This window comes from Sander vitreus, chromosome 9, assembly GCF_031162955.1.
Source record: "Sander vitreus isolate 19-12246 chromosome 9, sanVit1, whole genome shotgun sequence".
NCBI classification, from domain to species: Eukaryota; Metazoa; Chordata; class Actinopteri; order Perciformes; family Percidae; genus Sander; species Sander vitreus.
This window is the reverse complement of record NC_135863.1, coordinates 5,915,717-5,932,239: the sequence shown is the minus strand read 5'-3', so window position 1 is coordinate 5,932,239 and position 16,523 is coordinate 5,915,717. Positions and strand designations below refer to the sequence as shown.

At 40.4% G+C, this 16,523-nt stretch overlaps 1 protein-coding gene across 1 annotated transcript in view; it reads left to right on the top strand.

Moving 5' to 3' along the window:
- LOC144523935 (contactin-associated protein-like 4) overlaps positions 1–16,523 on the top strand; it is a 95,944-nt gene that overhangs the window by 10,330 nt on the left and 69,091 nt on the right. Inside the window, exon 3 of the mRNA XM_078259905.1 lies at positions 4,005–4,115. Coding sequence (XP_078116031.1) covers positions 4,005–4,115 — 111 coding nt within the window. The remainder of the gene's footprint in view (positions 1–4,004; positions 4,116–16,523) is intronic.

Below are 16,523 nucleotides of genomic sequence, written 5' to 3'. Positions count from 1 at the left end.
AGAGAGAGAGAGAGAGAGAGAGAGAGAGAGAGAGAGATCAACACTGAACTCTTACCTTTTAGTTTGTTGAAGTGATGGATGTTACTCATCAGTATTGAGCATCTCTGGATCTGATGTCTCTCTGGGCACTCTGTTATTTCACTAAAAATGGTAAACTGGATGGTATACTGCAGATGGATGGTCTCTCTCTCTCTATCTCTCTCTCTCTCTCTATATATATATCTCTCTCTCTCTCTCTCACCTTTAACCCTGTGCCTCAAGCGCAAAAGACACCAGCCACATCTCAGTGTTGTCATTTGACTTGCATAAATCATACAAACAGAAGAAGTGATTGTGATAGTAGTCTAGAAGTCTACCAAATTAAACAAATTAAATATTTGGTAATTAACCTGCAGAATGCAGTACTTACATGTCCTTACAACCCTTTGTGACATTTCAGGTTTCTGTAAATGTGATCTGTATTGCAATCGAATCCCCTTCTGGTGTCAGTCTACATCCTTCTGTCAAGAATTGAGTAAATAAACTGTGCATTCTTTGTAGCTCTGTTTTAGAAATGCTTTGTAGATCCACGTATCCGTGTCTGACAAAACCCTGGTCAGTGGCTGACAGTTCAGTAGCCTTTTACCTTCATTTTCCTCAGCCTCGCCTGTTTAAACACTGTTTCTTCAAACCAGCTATTCTTGCCAATGCAGTGCTCTCACGACACATTATCCCCCTACGGTCTTATTTCACCTCTTGACACTAATTCAACTGTATCGGTGCTCCGCTATAATCCACAGCTTGCTCTGTGTCTTTGTCAGCTTCAGACCTGGCTGGATGGGGATAAAGAAACAGCAGCATTATGAAAGGTGTTAGGATCCACCAATATCTACACTATACAGGTTGTTTTCTTTAATTAGATATCAGAATCAGGAGGGATTTTTTAAAAACTTTGATACATTTTTGATGAATCAAAATAATGATGTCTGATAGATCCTAATAGCGAATGGTCAATAGACATTCTTTTCAGCTCACATACATCAGTATTCTAAAACTAAAAGCCAAACTTGAGTGTTGCATTTAATCTTTTTTTTTTCCATCTGAAATCAAATGGAAACATTAACCAAAGGTTTGAAAATTGAGAATTGACACATGAATACCAATTAACAAACACATCAGGGGTGAGCAGAGGAGGTAATAGCGAGAGATGATGGTTCAAAGATTTTCCAATATATTATTGTGCACTACCACACAAAGCCGTGAGTCTGAAGATGCAGCAAATGGCCTGAACTTGAATGGAAATGCACAAACAAGCTTTGAAGTGTCTGCAGAGACAAGAGGAAATAGACCGAGTAGACTAGAATATGACAGGCTATTCAAAACTGTCAACAGCCTGTGGTTTATAGTCTCAGGCAATGCAAATCCCTCTGTGATTGAAATGAAGTACAATAATGTTGACAAAGTAATCTCAGCTGAAGCCTTGTTGTTGGAGGAGGGAGACAGGACATGGCACTTCTGAATGGGTTGTAAATAATTGGAACTACAGTAGCTCTCTTCTCAGTGGTGGAAAACAACACTCGTTTAAAAAAGAAATTTCAGACACTTATGCAGTAATTATGGAAACAAGTGGACATTTGATAATTAGTTAATAATCAGGTATTCTGGGGAAACTGCTCGCCCATGGATACATGGCAAATCAAGTCACCGCTCCTGTTTAAAGGACTCTTTAGCAGGGTAGATCTGGCTGATATAGATTTTCTACTGGACAGGTGGCTTCCTACTTTCCATGTAAACTATTGTATACTGTATTGAAGTGGCCCTTACAGCATTAAAGTATAGCAACACAGTAGCAAAGGGCGTATCAGTTGATAATCACAAGTCTTTGTGCTTTTCTGTATTGTCTGTGTGTTTCATCAAAAGAAGAACGTATTTAAAGGATAGCAAAAGAGACTCAATATAAATGTGTTTTTAATATCAATGCGGTAACATCAAATGCAGATACCCAAAAGTCGATCAACGCAAGCACAAGTCAGAGTCAAGTCTTGGACAAATCAATTGAAAAATCAGTTTGTACTGCTAACTGACAATCTTCAGATGATGATGGAAATAAGTCAATGAAAACAATGAAAAGGTCACCACAAATGTACAAAATAAACAATACAAGTAAAGTGTGCATTTTAACATTATACCACGATTACTACCAACAGTGTATTGCACTGTTAGTAGATATACTGACGTTGTTTATCTGCATCATAATAAAGGATCAGACTGTGGCTACACAGAAAAATACTCCTTGTAAAACCATATCAAGCAATATGTTGATATATTTAACACCATTACCTTCCTGTAACTATAACACAGGAGCATACTGAATACTGAACAGACATTCTGTTTGATAATGCTTAACATTGTCACACTTATACCCTTCATTTTGATACTTCAGGGTTTGCAATTTACCGTAACTTTCTGCTTCTATATAGCCTGGAAATCCAGACCCAAATCCGAAAGATTAAGGGTCTGGCATTGAGTAATGAAAACGGCCCAACTCGAGGGTCGGCACCAAGCATGCATTTGAAAATCTCACTGCACGCAATTGGATAACACTACGACCAATCACAACAATACACGGGGTGACGTATGCAGCTAGCTACCAGCGGAGCTAACTGGTAGATTATACTCTTGCTGTATCCGGTTGGCAAAACAGCAAAAACGTCCTTCTTGCAAAGGAACAATTTGAGCGCCGTCTTCTGTTCCTCTTTTAGATAAAAAGCCAAGTCTAACTCGTTCATTGTAGAGGCCAAAGCCGTTTCAAAAAAACTGGTGTTCATCCGTAGCCATCTTGCAATGTTTACTAATGACTTTGACGTCACAGCGCTGTCGTCATCTGTTTAGCTCGCTTCTGGCCCGCCTATATCAGATACACCGATGTGATTGGTGCAGCTCGGCTACAAGGGCATAGTTAATGAGCATTATTACTGAATGCCAGAGTGACTTGCTGAGCAAATTCAAATTGTGCTCTCGCGAGAACTCTGGATTTCCAGGGTAGCTTCTATAGGTCCCAGTAGACAGACTGTTGCCATGGCGTTGTTTGTTGGTGCATCACCGTAACGTGTACATGCATTATACTTACTGGCTGCTGTCGAATAGTCGGTTTTTTTTGCTTAGGAATTTTCCTAACAGAGTGAAATGACCCGGAAGTATCTAAGTGGTAGCCATGATAAGAGCTGGTCGAATTCTCTGTATCTATGGAAAGGTGCTTTAATGCTTCCTTTCTTATCGCCTTTAGCATAGGTGTTACACTGGACCATCCTTTACGAAAGAAAAGGAGAAAATGCTGCCCCACAAGCGACGCACCATTCAGCTATTAACGCACACAAACAATATCTTGCATATATTTTCCAATTATTTCATATGATTATAGTAAAATATGATGAAAGTATGATTATTTTAATTCCAAACTTAGTGATGAAGTAATATTTTTTTAGTGGGTTATCCACGTTAGTAATAGCCTGCATGAAACAACACGGTAAGAAGGCACAGTGCAAAGTATCTAAGACGCACTTTTAGTAGTTCATCTTTGGAACATTTTAGTTTCACATCTATAACATCCGTCGTTCACATAATAAGGTAGCTTAGTGTAAGTGCAGTTGGATTCTCTTAGCAGCGCAGTTGTCTTTTCCTGAGTCCTTGCATGCATTTTCCTTCACATCTTTCCTAGATCTCATGACGTTTTCCATCAAGATCAAGGAAAAGTGTTTACGAATAGAACATCATTTTTCAAAGTGTATGAGGCATGAAAAGGTCTCCGCTGACTTTCATCTCACTCTGAAACCAAGTTGTCTTATTCATTTTCCTGCTCTGTGTGGCCCATTATCAAAGGTTAAACTATTAGAAGAAATCTTACTCGCTTCCTTCAGTCTGCTTACCACCGACGTTAAAGTGACACTGTAACATATTGATCCATAGGTTCAATGACACGATCACTGATTCTAAACTGTCTTTTCTTCTTTGTGATTGGTTAACAGAGGTATGTGACAGCCCACTGGTGGCCAATCTGCCGCTGTCATCATTCAGAAGCTCCTCCCAGCTAACCAGCAGTCATGGGCCGGTCTTTGCTAAGGTCAACAGGAGAGAAGGTGAGGAATCATTCTTTGCTGTGTCTATTGTCCAGCTTAAATATTTTACCACTTGTAGTGGTGGCACATTTCAAGGCAGATTTATTGTCATAAATAATGTCTGAGCTGATCCAGACATTGAACATGGTAGATACTTTACTTGGTGCACTAGAAAGCTTTTCGCCTTGGCAAACCCGAGTGTTTTAAGTTTTAAAGGTTTGAGGGACTTTATTACCCAGAATTCATTACTCAGAGTTAATCTAGCTTTGACATAAATGTTGTCTAATATTATAAAAAACAAGTCCAGATCCAGATTTTCCCCTGGAAAGGAGTTCACTCACTGCAGTTTATTAGACTAGTTTCTGTCTTACTTGAATTGAAGCATCTTGACTAGTAAGAGACACACCTCTTTATCATATCATGCACTTTAACTTTAAAGGTGCAATATGTAATACTGACAGCTAGTGTTTAAAATAGTTACAGCAGTTCAAATTCAAAATACTGGAGAGAGTCGTCGCCCCCTCCACCCCAGTTTTTAAGTTCACAGAGGTTGCCAGGCTGAGACCGCAGCATCCACAACAATGTTGCTAGACGCTTGAATCACATAGCCAGACATGACTTCACAGCACAGCGGAGTAGCTAACGTTAGATACTGGCTATATTGACAGTCATAAAAGCCCGTGCTCACGCAGAGCTCTGTACCTAACTGAAAGACACACTTTTCATCTTAGAATTACAGTAGCAACCGCTAACAACACAACAACCTCGCCGTCCTCTCCACTCGACAGACACACACACACTTCCTCAGCTTAGAATTACGGTAGCAACCGCTAAAAATAACACTACCTTGCCGTCCTCTCCACCCGACTGAACACAATTTATTGGCTTAGAATTACGGCAGCAATCGCTAAACACACTGCAAACTCAAGGTCCTCTCTTCCCGAATTACAGCTTTTCTCTCTTGACTTAAAATAACTCACTGTTGTTGACTACGGCCATTGAACAGGCTACACGTTGTAAACAGCTGTGGCCCGTTTGCCTGGTCCTCTGCTAACGTTAGCAGTTAGCAGGGTTAGCATGGCGGTGTTAGCCAGGGCCAGTTGGGATCACTTTACTGGCTGTGTCTCAATTGTTTTTGCAAGTAACCAACTTGGGGAATGTTAAAATGACATAAAATGCCCATCCCTTGTAGCTGTGATAAATTAGCCTGAAGCTAATTCTTAGCTACCTGTTCAGGAGGAAATTAGCCAACTCGACGTCCTTTTGGGCTCTAAGCTGTCTACATCTTTCAAATACATCTCCAATATTTACCCAGGGTTTGTTACGTCTCTGGTCACACAACTGTTACAAACATGGTGTTTTTTTATGTCGGATAGAATCTATCTCCGTTGATCCTGTTTGTTTGCTGCTTTCATGGCTGTACTAACGTTACAGCTGTAGCGCGCTGGGTTTACGTGTTTACAGGTATATCTGGCAACACGGCCTGGCTGTCAAACTGGGCAGTTGATAACAACACACAGGCCAAAACACAAACAGAAATTCCGTCACGGAACGGAAATTTCAAAAGGAGAAAATACTGGCATTAGCATTGTTGTCAGAAAACATAGTCTTTCAACTTAGCATGTTTCCTTAATATCTGATGACGCATTGGGGTCATTTTTTGATTTATTGATTTGTGTTTTAAATCAGCTGTGTAATGAGATGAAAGCATTAGAGAGACAGAGAGTGCGAAAGCATGCAGCGGTTAAGAGAGCTAGCGAGTGAACAAGAGAAACACAACGTTATATGCTGAAAGCTTAAATGGCACATACATACTAAATCACAGATACCATAGACCACTCAGTAGATTGTTTACTTTAGAGACAAACGTTCTGGAGTTTTTAGTCTCATTTTTCATCTTTGTATCTCTCCTTTGTCACTAAAACATCAGAGTCACACGACAGTAAACGGACATCAATGTGACTGTGTTGTTTCCTTGTGTGTGAATATTGCATTGCAAATGCTAGCGTGTTTTTCAAAACCCTTCATTGTTCTAATTTGCCTAATCTTCACAGTTGTTCAGATGTGATGAAAACACAAATGGCAATTTGTAAAATTATTTTTAAGTTTAGTTCCTCTGATTCCATAGTTCCTGGATACATATAAGAGGTTCCTCTTAGCTCAAAGTCCATGGTTAACACTCTCTACCCTTTTCCTGTTACAGCTGCAACCATTTCCATTTTTTCACTGTTGTGTTTCAAAGCATAAACAGTGTTTAGTTTAGTCTTGCACAGCTCTAAACCTTATGCACTCGGTTAGTTGTTGACATCAACTGTCAAGAAGCACCTTCATGCCAGTGAAATGTTGGGAGCAGACGGAAGAAAAAGCAAAGTCCCTCAACTGAATCTCCCTCTTTTTACTGAAATGCGTTCTTTTCTGTTCAGTGGTGCATTTCCCCCTCAGTGCAGGAGGGAGTCTTTGCCTCTCTACAGGACACAGAGCACCAAACATCAAAGGCAAACCTCAGCTGGATTCACACAGTCTGAGAGATACAGTACTTCTGTGGAGGCAAGGGATAGAGAGAGGGAGGCAGAGATAAATACAAAGATAGATAGATAGATAGATAGATAGATAGATAGATAGATTAAAAGGACAGCTATTACTGCCAACCATCTGTATTGTATATAGAAATGCATTGACATTTTATTAGAGTAGTACATCAAAAACTCTCCACAGGGCCACCTCCCCTATATAATAGTGGTATAAACCAGAGTTATCATTCACCCAACACAATGAAAATTCAAGAGGGGCCGCTATACTGGAGGGGGGGGGGGCTGGTTTTGGAGCTTTTGGGAGGGAACGGTTGCAGGTTTCTTCATTTAGCCCATTGGCTGATTGTGGTGCCAGAGTCACCCGGGAGTCGAGGATTTCTATTACTTGTACAAAGTTTAATTGTGACGGCTGCACAGTTTTTTACCCCCTGTAAAGACATTCCAACACATTTATATCAAAACAAAACTGTTGTGCTCATTTCTTGGTTCTGTAGGCACCGCTGAAACATAAAGCCAATCATACAGCTGGACCCATTCCAGCAGCCTGCAGCAATGGTTCACAAAGTGGGGTGCCTTAAGGACGGACCAAGGGTGCCGCAGGATTTATTATATCATTGCTCATTTATTGTGCATTTTTAATAGCAATTCACCACATTAAAAAATCAGTGACATTTACATTAATTTTGCTTTATATTAGGTCTTCAAACATATCAAAACTGAAGAAAAAAGCAAGAACTATCAAAACTACCAACAACAAAACTAAAATCCGACTGAACACTACTTGACTAATGGCTGAACGGACAGGTTTTGCCTGCTTGTGGAAGACGGATATCCATCATTCTCCAAAAGCACATTCACTCTGGTGTTGCATGTTCCCTGTCAGTGGAGTCAGACCTGTGGATTGCCATGTTCTTCATCGTTTATTTAAATTCAATATTTATATGTAAATCTGGAGAGCACCTATTGGTTTTAATTCTGAGAGATTGAGAATGGGCCGTACTTTTAATTTATAATATAAAATTGTTAAGCATCTGTGTACATATGTGATATTGGGGTTTTGGGTGGCTTGGGGAGCCATGACATGAAGGGGTGCTGTGGTCTAAAAAGGCTTAGGAATCACTGGCCTTTAGTATACAGTATCAGCATATGGCGTGTCTTTGTGCAATGCAAAACCAGAAAATATCAGCAATATATGTCAAAATATGTATGTTGACCCAGACGACATACATTCACCTGGTATTCACCAGGAGAAGAATTCACTGACTCCCTACGCTGCTGAACAAGGATAGAGGAAAGCAAAAAGGAAGAACATAGCCCGTCAAAATGTCTCGTCCATCACAAAGTACTTATAACAGATTATTAGTGATAATCAAATCTCTATCAGAGGCCAAATGACCCACTGGGGTGTAGAGGTCACAAAACTCCCTTATTCCTACGTGGCCCTCGGGGCTGCCAGTTAGTCCCATCTTGGCTGGTCATGGGGCCTGGCATTGACAGGAATGTTCACACATTATGACCATTTAATCCCATTCCGGCGCTGGCTCCATTTCCAGTGTTGTGACCTACTATGGCTGGACACTGAATGGGTCCAACAGCAATGGGAGGAAGCAATATTTAATCACATTACTTCCAGGTGCATAACAATGTGCAAAGTGGACAATTAGCATGTCATGAAGTTGGGGAGAGCTTTGACACGGAGCTCCTCAGGGTTTCTCTAACACACGGCTATGGTTTAGAGGACAAGGAGGCATAGGCTCAAAGCCGATGGTCTCAGCAACAAACTTAATTACGTATTATGTTTTTGTCACCAACAAGGGTAAAATATTGTTGATGTAAACTACACTGCTAAAGAGGAGTAAGACCAGCCCATGTTGAGCAACCGTTTACTTCAGTAAAACCTCACTTTCAATAAAAAGCAGCTTTTTAGTTGAATAATGCCAACGTTGGCCCATGAGTACAGTCTGCACTCTAAGCCACCAAGCCAATATAAGCAGATAAATGATCATGCTCAGATTTCACCAAAATTCATGGGGCAGAACATCATCTGAGCATAGTTTCGAGGATATTGTTTATTTAATCAAGACATAGCAAATTCACATTAAGTGAGCTTGCTTCTATATCACATCAAAAAGAGCAGAAAAAAGCATTTACAGTAGGATTTGGTACCACACACCTCCACTATTAATGGGCCTTAACTGTGCCATGTCATTCCTTAAAATACAAAATAATGAGGCCAGTCTTGCTAAAATGTCCTTCACAGTGGCAACCTGATTTTCCTCACAAAAAGGTTAATAGATTAGCAACAAGTGCTCTTTATACAAGCTGATCAGTGCTTTTGCAAGCCCTCAGTTTTGGTCTTCAGTAACACCAATGTAAAATAAGCAAAATGAAGCTCCAAATAAAGGTAGCAATGAAAATATTCATAGTGCTGCAGTTGTTTTGCAAAGCCCATCAGTCCTTACACTCTGCCTTGTCATGTGTCTCAGTGGCAGCTAGCTCTGTGCCAAGACACTTGAAGTCTCGGTGATGCACCTGATGTGCAATAATCCAACTGAGTCAGTCAGCAATCTAATCTTTGGCTGTGTTGTTGTGTTGAAAAATAAGCGTTGAAGGGCATTCCCCACAGGGTTGATAAGGCATGTCCTAATTGGCTGTATGCCTATGTGCAAAGTTTAGCATGCAGAGATAAGTAGCTGAACAATGAATCTGACATCAAGTAGGGACCTTATAGTCTATTGACTGGATGTGAATTTGTCATTTAAAAGACACAGGTTGTTGGATGTTTAACTAGTTTCCCCCCCCATTTTGCTGTTCAACTGTTCCCATCTCTCCAAAACTTTTACTTTGTCATTTTGCTTTCCTTCTCTAACCTTTCCCCTCCTTCCACTATTACCTTCACTCTTTCTTTCTTATAACTGTTTCCTGTATTTTCAGGATTCACCTTCTTGTTATACTCCTTGTGAGGTGTGGTCTGCTGTAATTGTCATTTTAACTCAGCGCCATGTGGGCTGGCAAGAAAACATTGACTTAACGTCATTCCATTTTATAGCCAAATGTTAATGACAGCATTTAACATTTATAGGCAAATGTTAATGGCAGTATTTAACATCTAAGTGTGCTCGGTTTTTCAGGGGGCCATACTGATAATTGCATATTAGAACCACTGCAATTACGCTAAAATAGGCTTGGAACACTTCATCAATCCCCAGTAATTATTTTCTGGGAGCTAATTTAGATTTTAAAAAGGGATTTAAACACCAGCAGGGGGCTGTAGGTTGAAATTAACTATGTGGAGGGAACCATAGCATGAGGTATTGATTTTAGTGTGATGTTTATGCGCCACCTCTGCCTCTCCAGGTGCCCATTTAATGCTCCTCTTAAACACCTTATCTGGTTAAATAACACAGCTCCTCCACTCAAATCCTCTTAATCTGAGGTAGTCACTCTCTCCATAAATCTAATTATATGTGTAAATATGGCCTGATTCCTAGACAAAATGCAGCTAAAAGCCTCTCAGCTTTTTATATTGCTTCTACATCCCTCACTGAATTTATGTCATATATTCTTTGAGCCAATTTCAGGCAGATTTCCAGATCAATAACTGTCCATTTTACTGCTAGAAAAGCAGATGTAATAAGGCACCATACCTACTGTACTTTAGCTTTACATTTTCATATTGTTTTCTGAGTAAGCATGAATCATTTTTTATAAGATTCATATGGTTCTTTTGGAAGACGCAAGTTCTCTATTTTCCACTTTTTTTGTTTAGCTATAATAATAGAGTTGATGTTTCTGTATGACACTGCCATCAGCTTTGCCACGTAAACACTCTTGATGCCGCCGCAACCTGCAAACTTTATTGATGTGTTCTCCTTTATGAAATTCCTGTTAGTCTAAGTCCCATTACTTAGTAATCCTGTACCCTACTTAATTTTCCACGTGCCTAGCACATTTTGTTTAAATTCCCCAAAGCCAGTATCTCCCCGGTCCTAATTTTATTCTGTTGCTGGACCCCTAAAACTAGTTTCATTGCTGTACCTGTTTTGAAGGTTTTTTAATTACCTCACATACATGTTCCAGTGGCCTGCAATGTTAAACAAGCTCCTTTTCTGACTTATTTCCTATGTTGTTCCTTCCTGTCTCTGAGAATGTTAATATGGCTGTTTGCTCTGGTGCAGTCATTTTTTTTTAATAAATAAAAGCATATTATCTCCCATGTTGTCAGAAAAACACCTTAAGCTCAACTATGACTCTCCAACTCAAATCAGCTTAAAACCTTCTTAAATCCCCCCAAGCCCACACAGATGCATTTACTAATCTTGACCTGGTCTGTCTCTCTGCTTGGCTGTCTGTGTCTTACCGCCTCCCTTTAAAACGTACTTACTTTGGGGGATTTTTTTTCCTCCTGCAATGACTTTTTTCGCGCCACCTTTCTTTGTCTTCCTGTCGTCCAAAGTGTTTTCCCCTTTCCTTCACCCATTACTGGGTGGAATAACAGTATATCAGTTCTAACCAAACACTGCTTTTATTTGGCGCACACATCCGCTGCGACTTGTGAAGCCATTGCCCTGACAAACATTGTGTCAGTCTCTATTTTCCAGTCGACACTAATACGGAGGAGACTGCAATTAGAATAGAATGAATAGAAATAATGTGCCGGGTGTTCTTTTACTGTCTTTTTAAGAGAGATGAGGGCTGAAGTTAATTATCCTTGTGGAGATAGCTCTGTCTAACACCAGGAGGGACTAGCTGAAGGTGTGGTGTTACAGGAACTGGCTGATAGCTTGATGGGTCTCTGTGTTTTTGCTCGTACTTTACACTCTTTTGTCTTGGATGATTGTTCTCACTTTATATTTCAGCCAGGTATACCATATCAGGAGAGGTTAGGCCACCCAGAAATGCCATCATTTGACATGTAAGTAGTATCATACATGTGTTATATATACATGGGTTAAAAGGGCTGAAGGGCTTAAGGTAAAATATTTGTACAGTTTCACAGATTTTTCGTTGTTGTCTTTAACATAGATTGTAGAGTGAAATGTGGATCGATCTAAAGTTCTTGACTAAGATCTGCTCCACATTTAAGATAATCCCAGTGGCACATGGAGGTTTGCCAGTTGGTTCCACGAATGCAGATTCTTATTTTGATTTAAAATGGTGTTAGGCACTGAGATGTTGCTCTGATCCAGAGTACATCAAGGACACTTGTAACACATGTGGTCTCTGATGGGCACAAACTGGTTGCTGTGGGATCTGAACTTGTTATCTCTGAATTTCTGTTCCATCTCCCACCCTTGCCGCCAATAAAAAAGTCATAATCCAGCCTTGACACCACACATCCTTGGCTTATATCCTAACACCGTGCCAGGAGGAAGCATCCAAAATAACATTCCCTTTGATGCTTTCATTCTAGCCCAAATAAGTCCATGTTTGATTTGCAGCAATGACACATATTTACTTATTTGGAGGAAAGCACTCTTTTTGTGCGACCTGTTTTGAACTTGTTGGATCACTTAAGTTAATGAAAACATGGACATCAAAACCATCCAGGTATCATCAGTAGATTAGTGCAGGATTGACCTTTTTAGTAGAAAAACTGTTTGTTTTCATTGGCCTGCAATTTAGCTAGGTTTATTTAGGTTTAGTTTCTCTTGAGCAGCCATTGACTAATCAAACTTGTATTGATTTTTAGGTCCCATATTATGTTCATTTTCAGTTTCATATTGTATTTTGGATTTCTACTAGAACATGTTTGCTTTCTTTTTCTCGTACTCTCTGTCTGAAATGCTCTGTTTTAGCGCCTGTCTCTTTAAGCCCCCCTAACGAAAAAGCCCAGTCTGGTCTGATTGGTCAGCATTTCTGAGTCTTTTGCGTCTGCGCTCTCAGAGTCTCTGCACCCTCATTGCAGCTGGGGAATGACTGTAATGGCACTGTAGCCAAACGTTCAACCTATACATAGTATAGTTGTAACATCACAACCATACGGAAGTCCTGACGGCTCGTTTAAAGGCACACTTTCCAAATATGGTCTGTGTGCATTTCTCCGTGGACTGAGTTTTTTGATACTTACAGTATTTATATAGCAGCTCAATCTGCTTTAAAATAAAAAAAGACATAGAAATCACTTTTTACAATATGGGACCTTTAAGCTGTCTCCCATCGACCAGCGCATACACATCCTCGGAAAATAAGGTCACACTCATGGTTAGAAAGACCTTTTGCTTCGACAATAGGCCAATTATTCAAATCAGAAAAATGCTTTATCTTTTTGATCGATAGGGCTCACTTGTTTACACTTTCCTTTTCAGTTTCAGACTTTTTTTATTTAGAGACAATAAAAGCTTATTTTTGCACAGCATTTAAAATGAGGGAATGTTTTTGGGTTCCTTTTGTAAAACAAGAAAACAGGGCTTGTAGAATAAATGTTACAAGGTACAATGAAAGTCTTTTGCACAAACATGTAACTGAATATAACTGTAGTGCTGTGGTATTACAGTCTAACTCACAAATGCATTGCATGCATACTGTAAATTGGTTTCTCAAGAATATCACATTCTTGCATCTTGCATAAGAAGGTGCAGCAGCCTCTTACAAAAGTTAAATAAACTAATTCATCAATCGATCCCTTAATTCCAACAATATCGTTTAAATACAATTATCTCCTATTATTGTTTTTAAGGATTGGCTACGTGGCTGGTTGCCTTTATAATATCCGGGCAGCAATTATGTTTCCTACAAAATGTATTTGACCAAACAATCTAGTAGTAAGTTGGTCTTTCTGGGGGACGGGGATGCCTGTTTTTACCAGACATGCTAAAGTGTTTGCATGGAGCTAAAGTGATCTACCTGCTTGTAGCACTGCTGTGTACTGTTTGACAGTGAACAGTTCTTCATGGTTTGTGATTGAGTGTCTTGTTCATGGAAACTTAAATGTTTAATCCTAAGTGTGCAAAGGAGAATTATTCACACACACTTTTCCTCTCGATTGATGACCTTCCGGCGCCCACTTCTCGAACCTCCAACCACTGCTGCTCTAGAGGTTGTTTGGTCGCTTGGTCTTCTGATGTGGTTGTCCCTAAAAGTCAAGGCCTCTTGACTGGTTAATTCCATGGGTTAAGATGCTAATTTTACTGTCCAGCAGAGTGGCAATGCAATGGTCCTGACCTGTTATTAACCTCAATTACCTTCCCGAATGGAGGAAAAAATCATTGGTGTCATTACAGTACAGACAGTGATGTAGAGAAAACCAGCAGATTTACTGGATCAGAACTGACAGGCATGCATGACAGACACTATTGTTTTGGTGATCAAACAAGTGATGCGTGACTAACATGATAGATGAATAATTTTCTCCACACAGCACTCATTTTTGGCTCTTTCTATTTTCTTCTCCAGTCCCTGATGAGGTATGTACCTATCTCTCTTTTTTTTTTCTCTCTCCCTCTCTTTTTATTTCCTCCTCTCCAATCATGTAGATGTCAAATTCTCTCTCTCTCTCTCTCTCTCTCTCTCTCTCTCTCTCTGTCTCTCTATCTATCTCTCTCCCCATCACTCTTTCTCTTGTCTGTGTTCTTCACTTCTTTCCTCTCCAATCCAGCTGTAATGAGTAAAGGTCAGTGTGTCTGCTCTCTCCTGTTGTGCTGTCAGTGTTCATGTCTGTTACTGCAGCACTTATTAGCTTTGGCCTTTAGCTGCTGCCCTAATAAGCAGGCAGCAACACTTGCTGGAGGAAAAAAAACACAATACGACCTCAGACACAGCTAATTCATCCCACATCTATTTCCTATCCATTATTTGGGTTTTATTTTAAAATGCTCATATTATGCTCATTTTCAGGTTCATAATTGTATTTAGAGGTTGTACCAGAATAGGTTTACATGGTTTAATTTTCAAAAAATACTATATTTTTGTCTGCACATTGCTGCAGCTCCTCTTTTCACCCTGTGTGTTGAGCTCTTTGTTTTAGCTACCGAGTGACATGCGCAGTACCTAGGTAAGGGTACTACCCAGTCAGTTGCAGAGTATGAGGGAGTGCCACGCTAGCAGCTAGGCGAGCATTATAACGTGTTTTACAAAGTGACGCACGTTCCGTCACGGAAGTAAAGGCTGGACTACAATAGAGCTGTTTGGAGCAGGTTGTGAACAGTGTTTTCTGTTGGAGATGGAGATGTATATAACACAATAACGGAAAGGGAAGAAGCCAAAAAGCATAATATGAGCACTTTAAAGGTTTAGAACTAAAAAGATCAAACAACACAGGACTTTCACCCAGGAGGCCGGGGATCGTGTCCTGCATGTCACGTTTCCTAAACCCAACCATCCCGTTGTTGGAAACGTAAGCCCACCCACAACCTTTTCCTTAACTTAAGGGGCCGTGTTCATTTCACGGAATTCTTCCGTGGGCCCATCACGGATTTTTTTGCGATTCTGTAAAACTGCCACAGATTTTGATTAATTTATCTCATATCTTTATAAGGAACAAAGAAGGGTGAAAATCGAGCACTGAGCTGTATAACCAGCTGTTATTACAACATGTACACAAATAACCACACAACAACTTCTTGTTAAAGTCTAATAGGATTTATTTAACTTCAAAAATACTGATCGCCAATCAATAATTCTTCAATCATCAAACTCTATCGACTTGTTACAATTCTAGCAAAACAAAGCAGCAAGCAATCTTGGGTGTGTGTGTGTGTGTGTGTGTGTGTGTGTGTGTGTGTGTGTGTGTGTATGTATGTAGGACAGGAGGAGGGAAAAGAGTAGCGGGGTCACGTGGTCGGGCTAACCACGCAAGATCCAAGATGGTGGTCGAGGGGACCGCGTGATTCGAGGCTATTTGCCGTTTTAGTACAAAGGCACAAAATGGCTACTCCTAGCGCTGAAATGGCGGGGAACGGCGGTTGTGAAGCTCTGTTACACTCTCACATGACTAAGGCAACTGGCAAGGCCAGCTGTTCAAAAAGGTGTGCGTGTCTGTATGTGTGTGTGTGTAGGTTAGAAAAGGGAGAGAAAGAAACAGGAGGGAAACACGATTGAGAAGAAGAACAAACACTTGAAATCTTGATCCTCGTGGAAGTGATAATAACCACTCTCCTCGTTCACTCAGGGCTCTGACCTAAAGTGAAGTTACGGCAGGAGTCTAAGAATTTGTCGAACAAGGGGAGTGTTTATTTCTCTGCCTCTGGTGAGCTAACAGCTGACTTCTTGCGGCGATAATAACCAAACCTTTCGTCTAACACAGGGCTACGACGTAACGATCTCGTGTCGCAGTGCCGTGGTTTGAGTGACGAACGGAAGGTTTATTACCCTGCTTGTACAGTAACTAACTCGTCCGCGGCGGGAGGTAGCAGTGTAACAATCAACGTTTCAACACAAAAATCTTCATCAAGTATAGTGATCAAAGATACCACTTGACCAGCGAAATGATACTATTTATTCTCGTACAAACGTTTGACAACGTGCCTTCATTCCGCAACGGGGTTGCAATTGGAAAGTACTTAGGAGAGCACCCTTTAGCAGCTTTCGTGTGCAGTGGGTGACAATGAGAAGTGGGTGAACTTAGTATTTATATCCCCGGTCACCTGGGCACGGACCCCTGCTGCGTTCAGAGACCCCGGCCAAAATGGAATCAGAGTTCTTGAAGGTGACATGTAGGTGTGAACTACAGCTATGTTGTTTTTTAGACATCTGGCCATCTTTTCTCATGGAGGTGTGACTTTAGAGTTGGCCTGGAGGCCTCATTCTCTTTGTTTGAAAAGGGCGCTCACAGGCCGCATGTGGGACATGTGGTTTCCTTTGTCTCAGAGGTCACATGCTCTGAGATCTTTGTTTAAAAGATAGTGTTTTAACTAGGGCTGTCAAAATAACGCATTCATTTCGATTAATTAATCTGAGA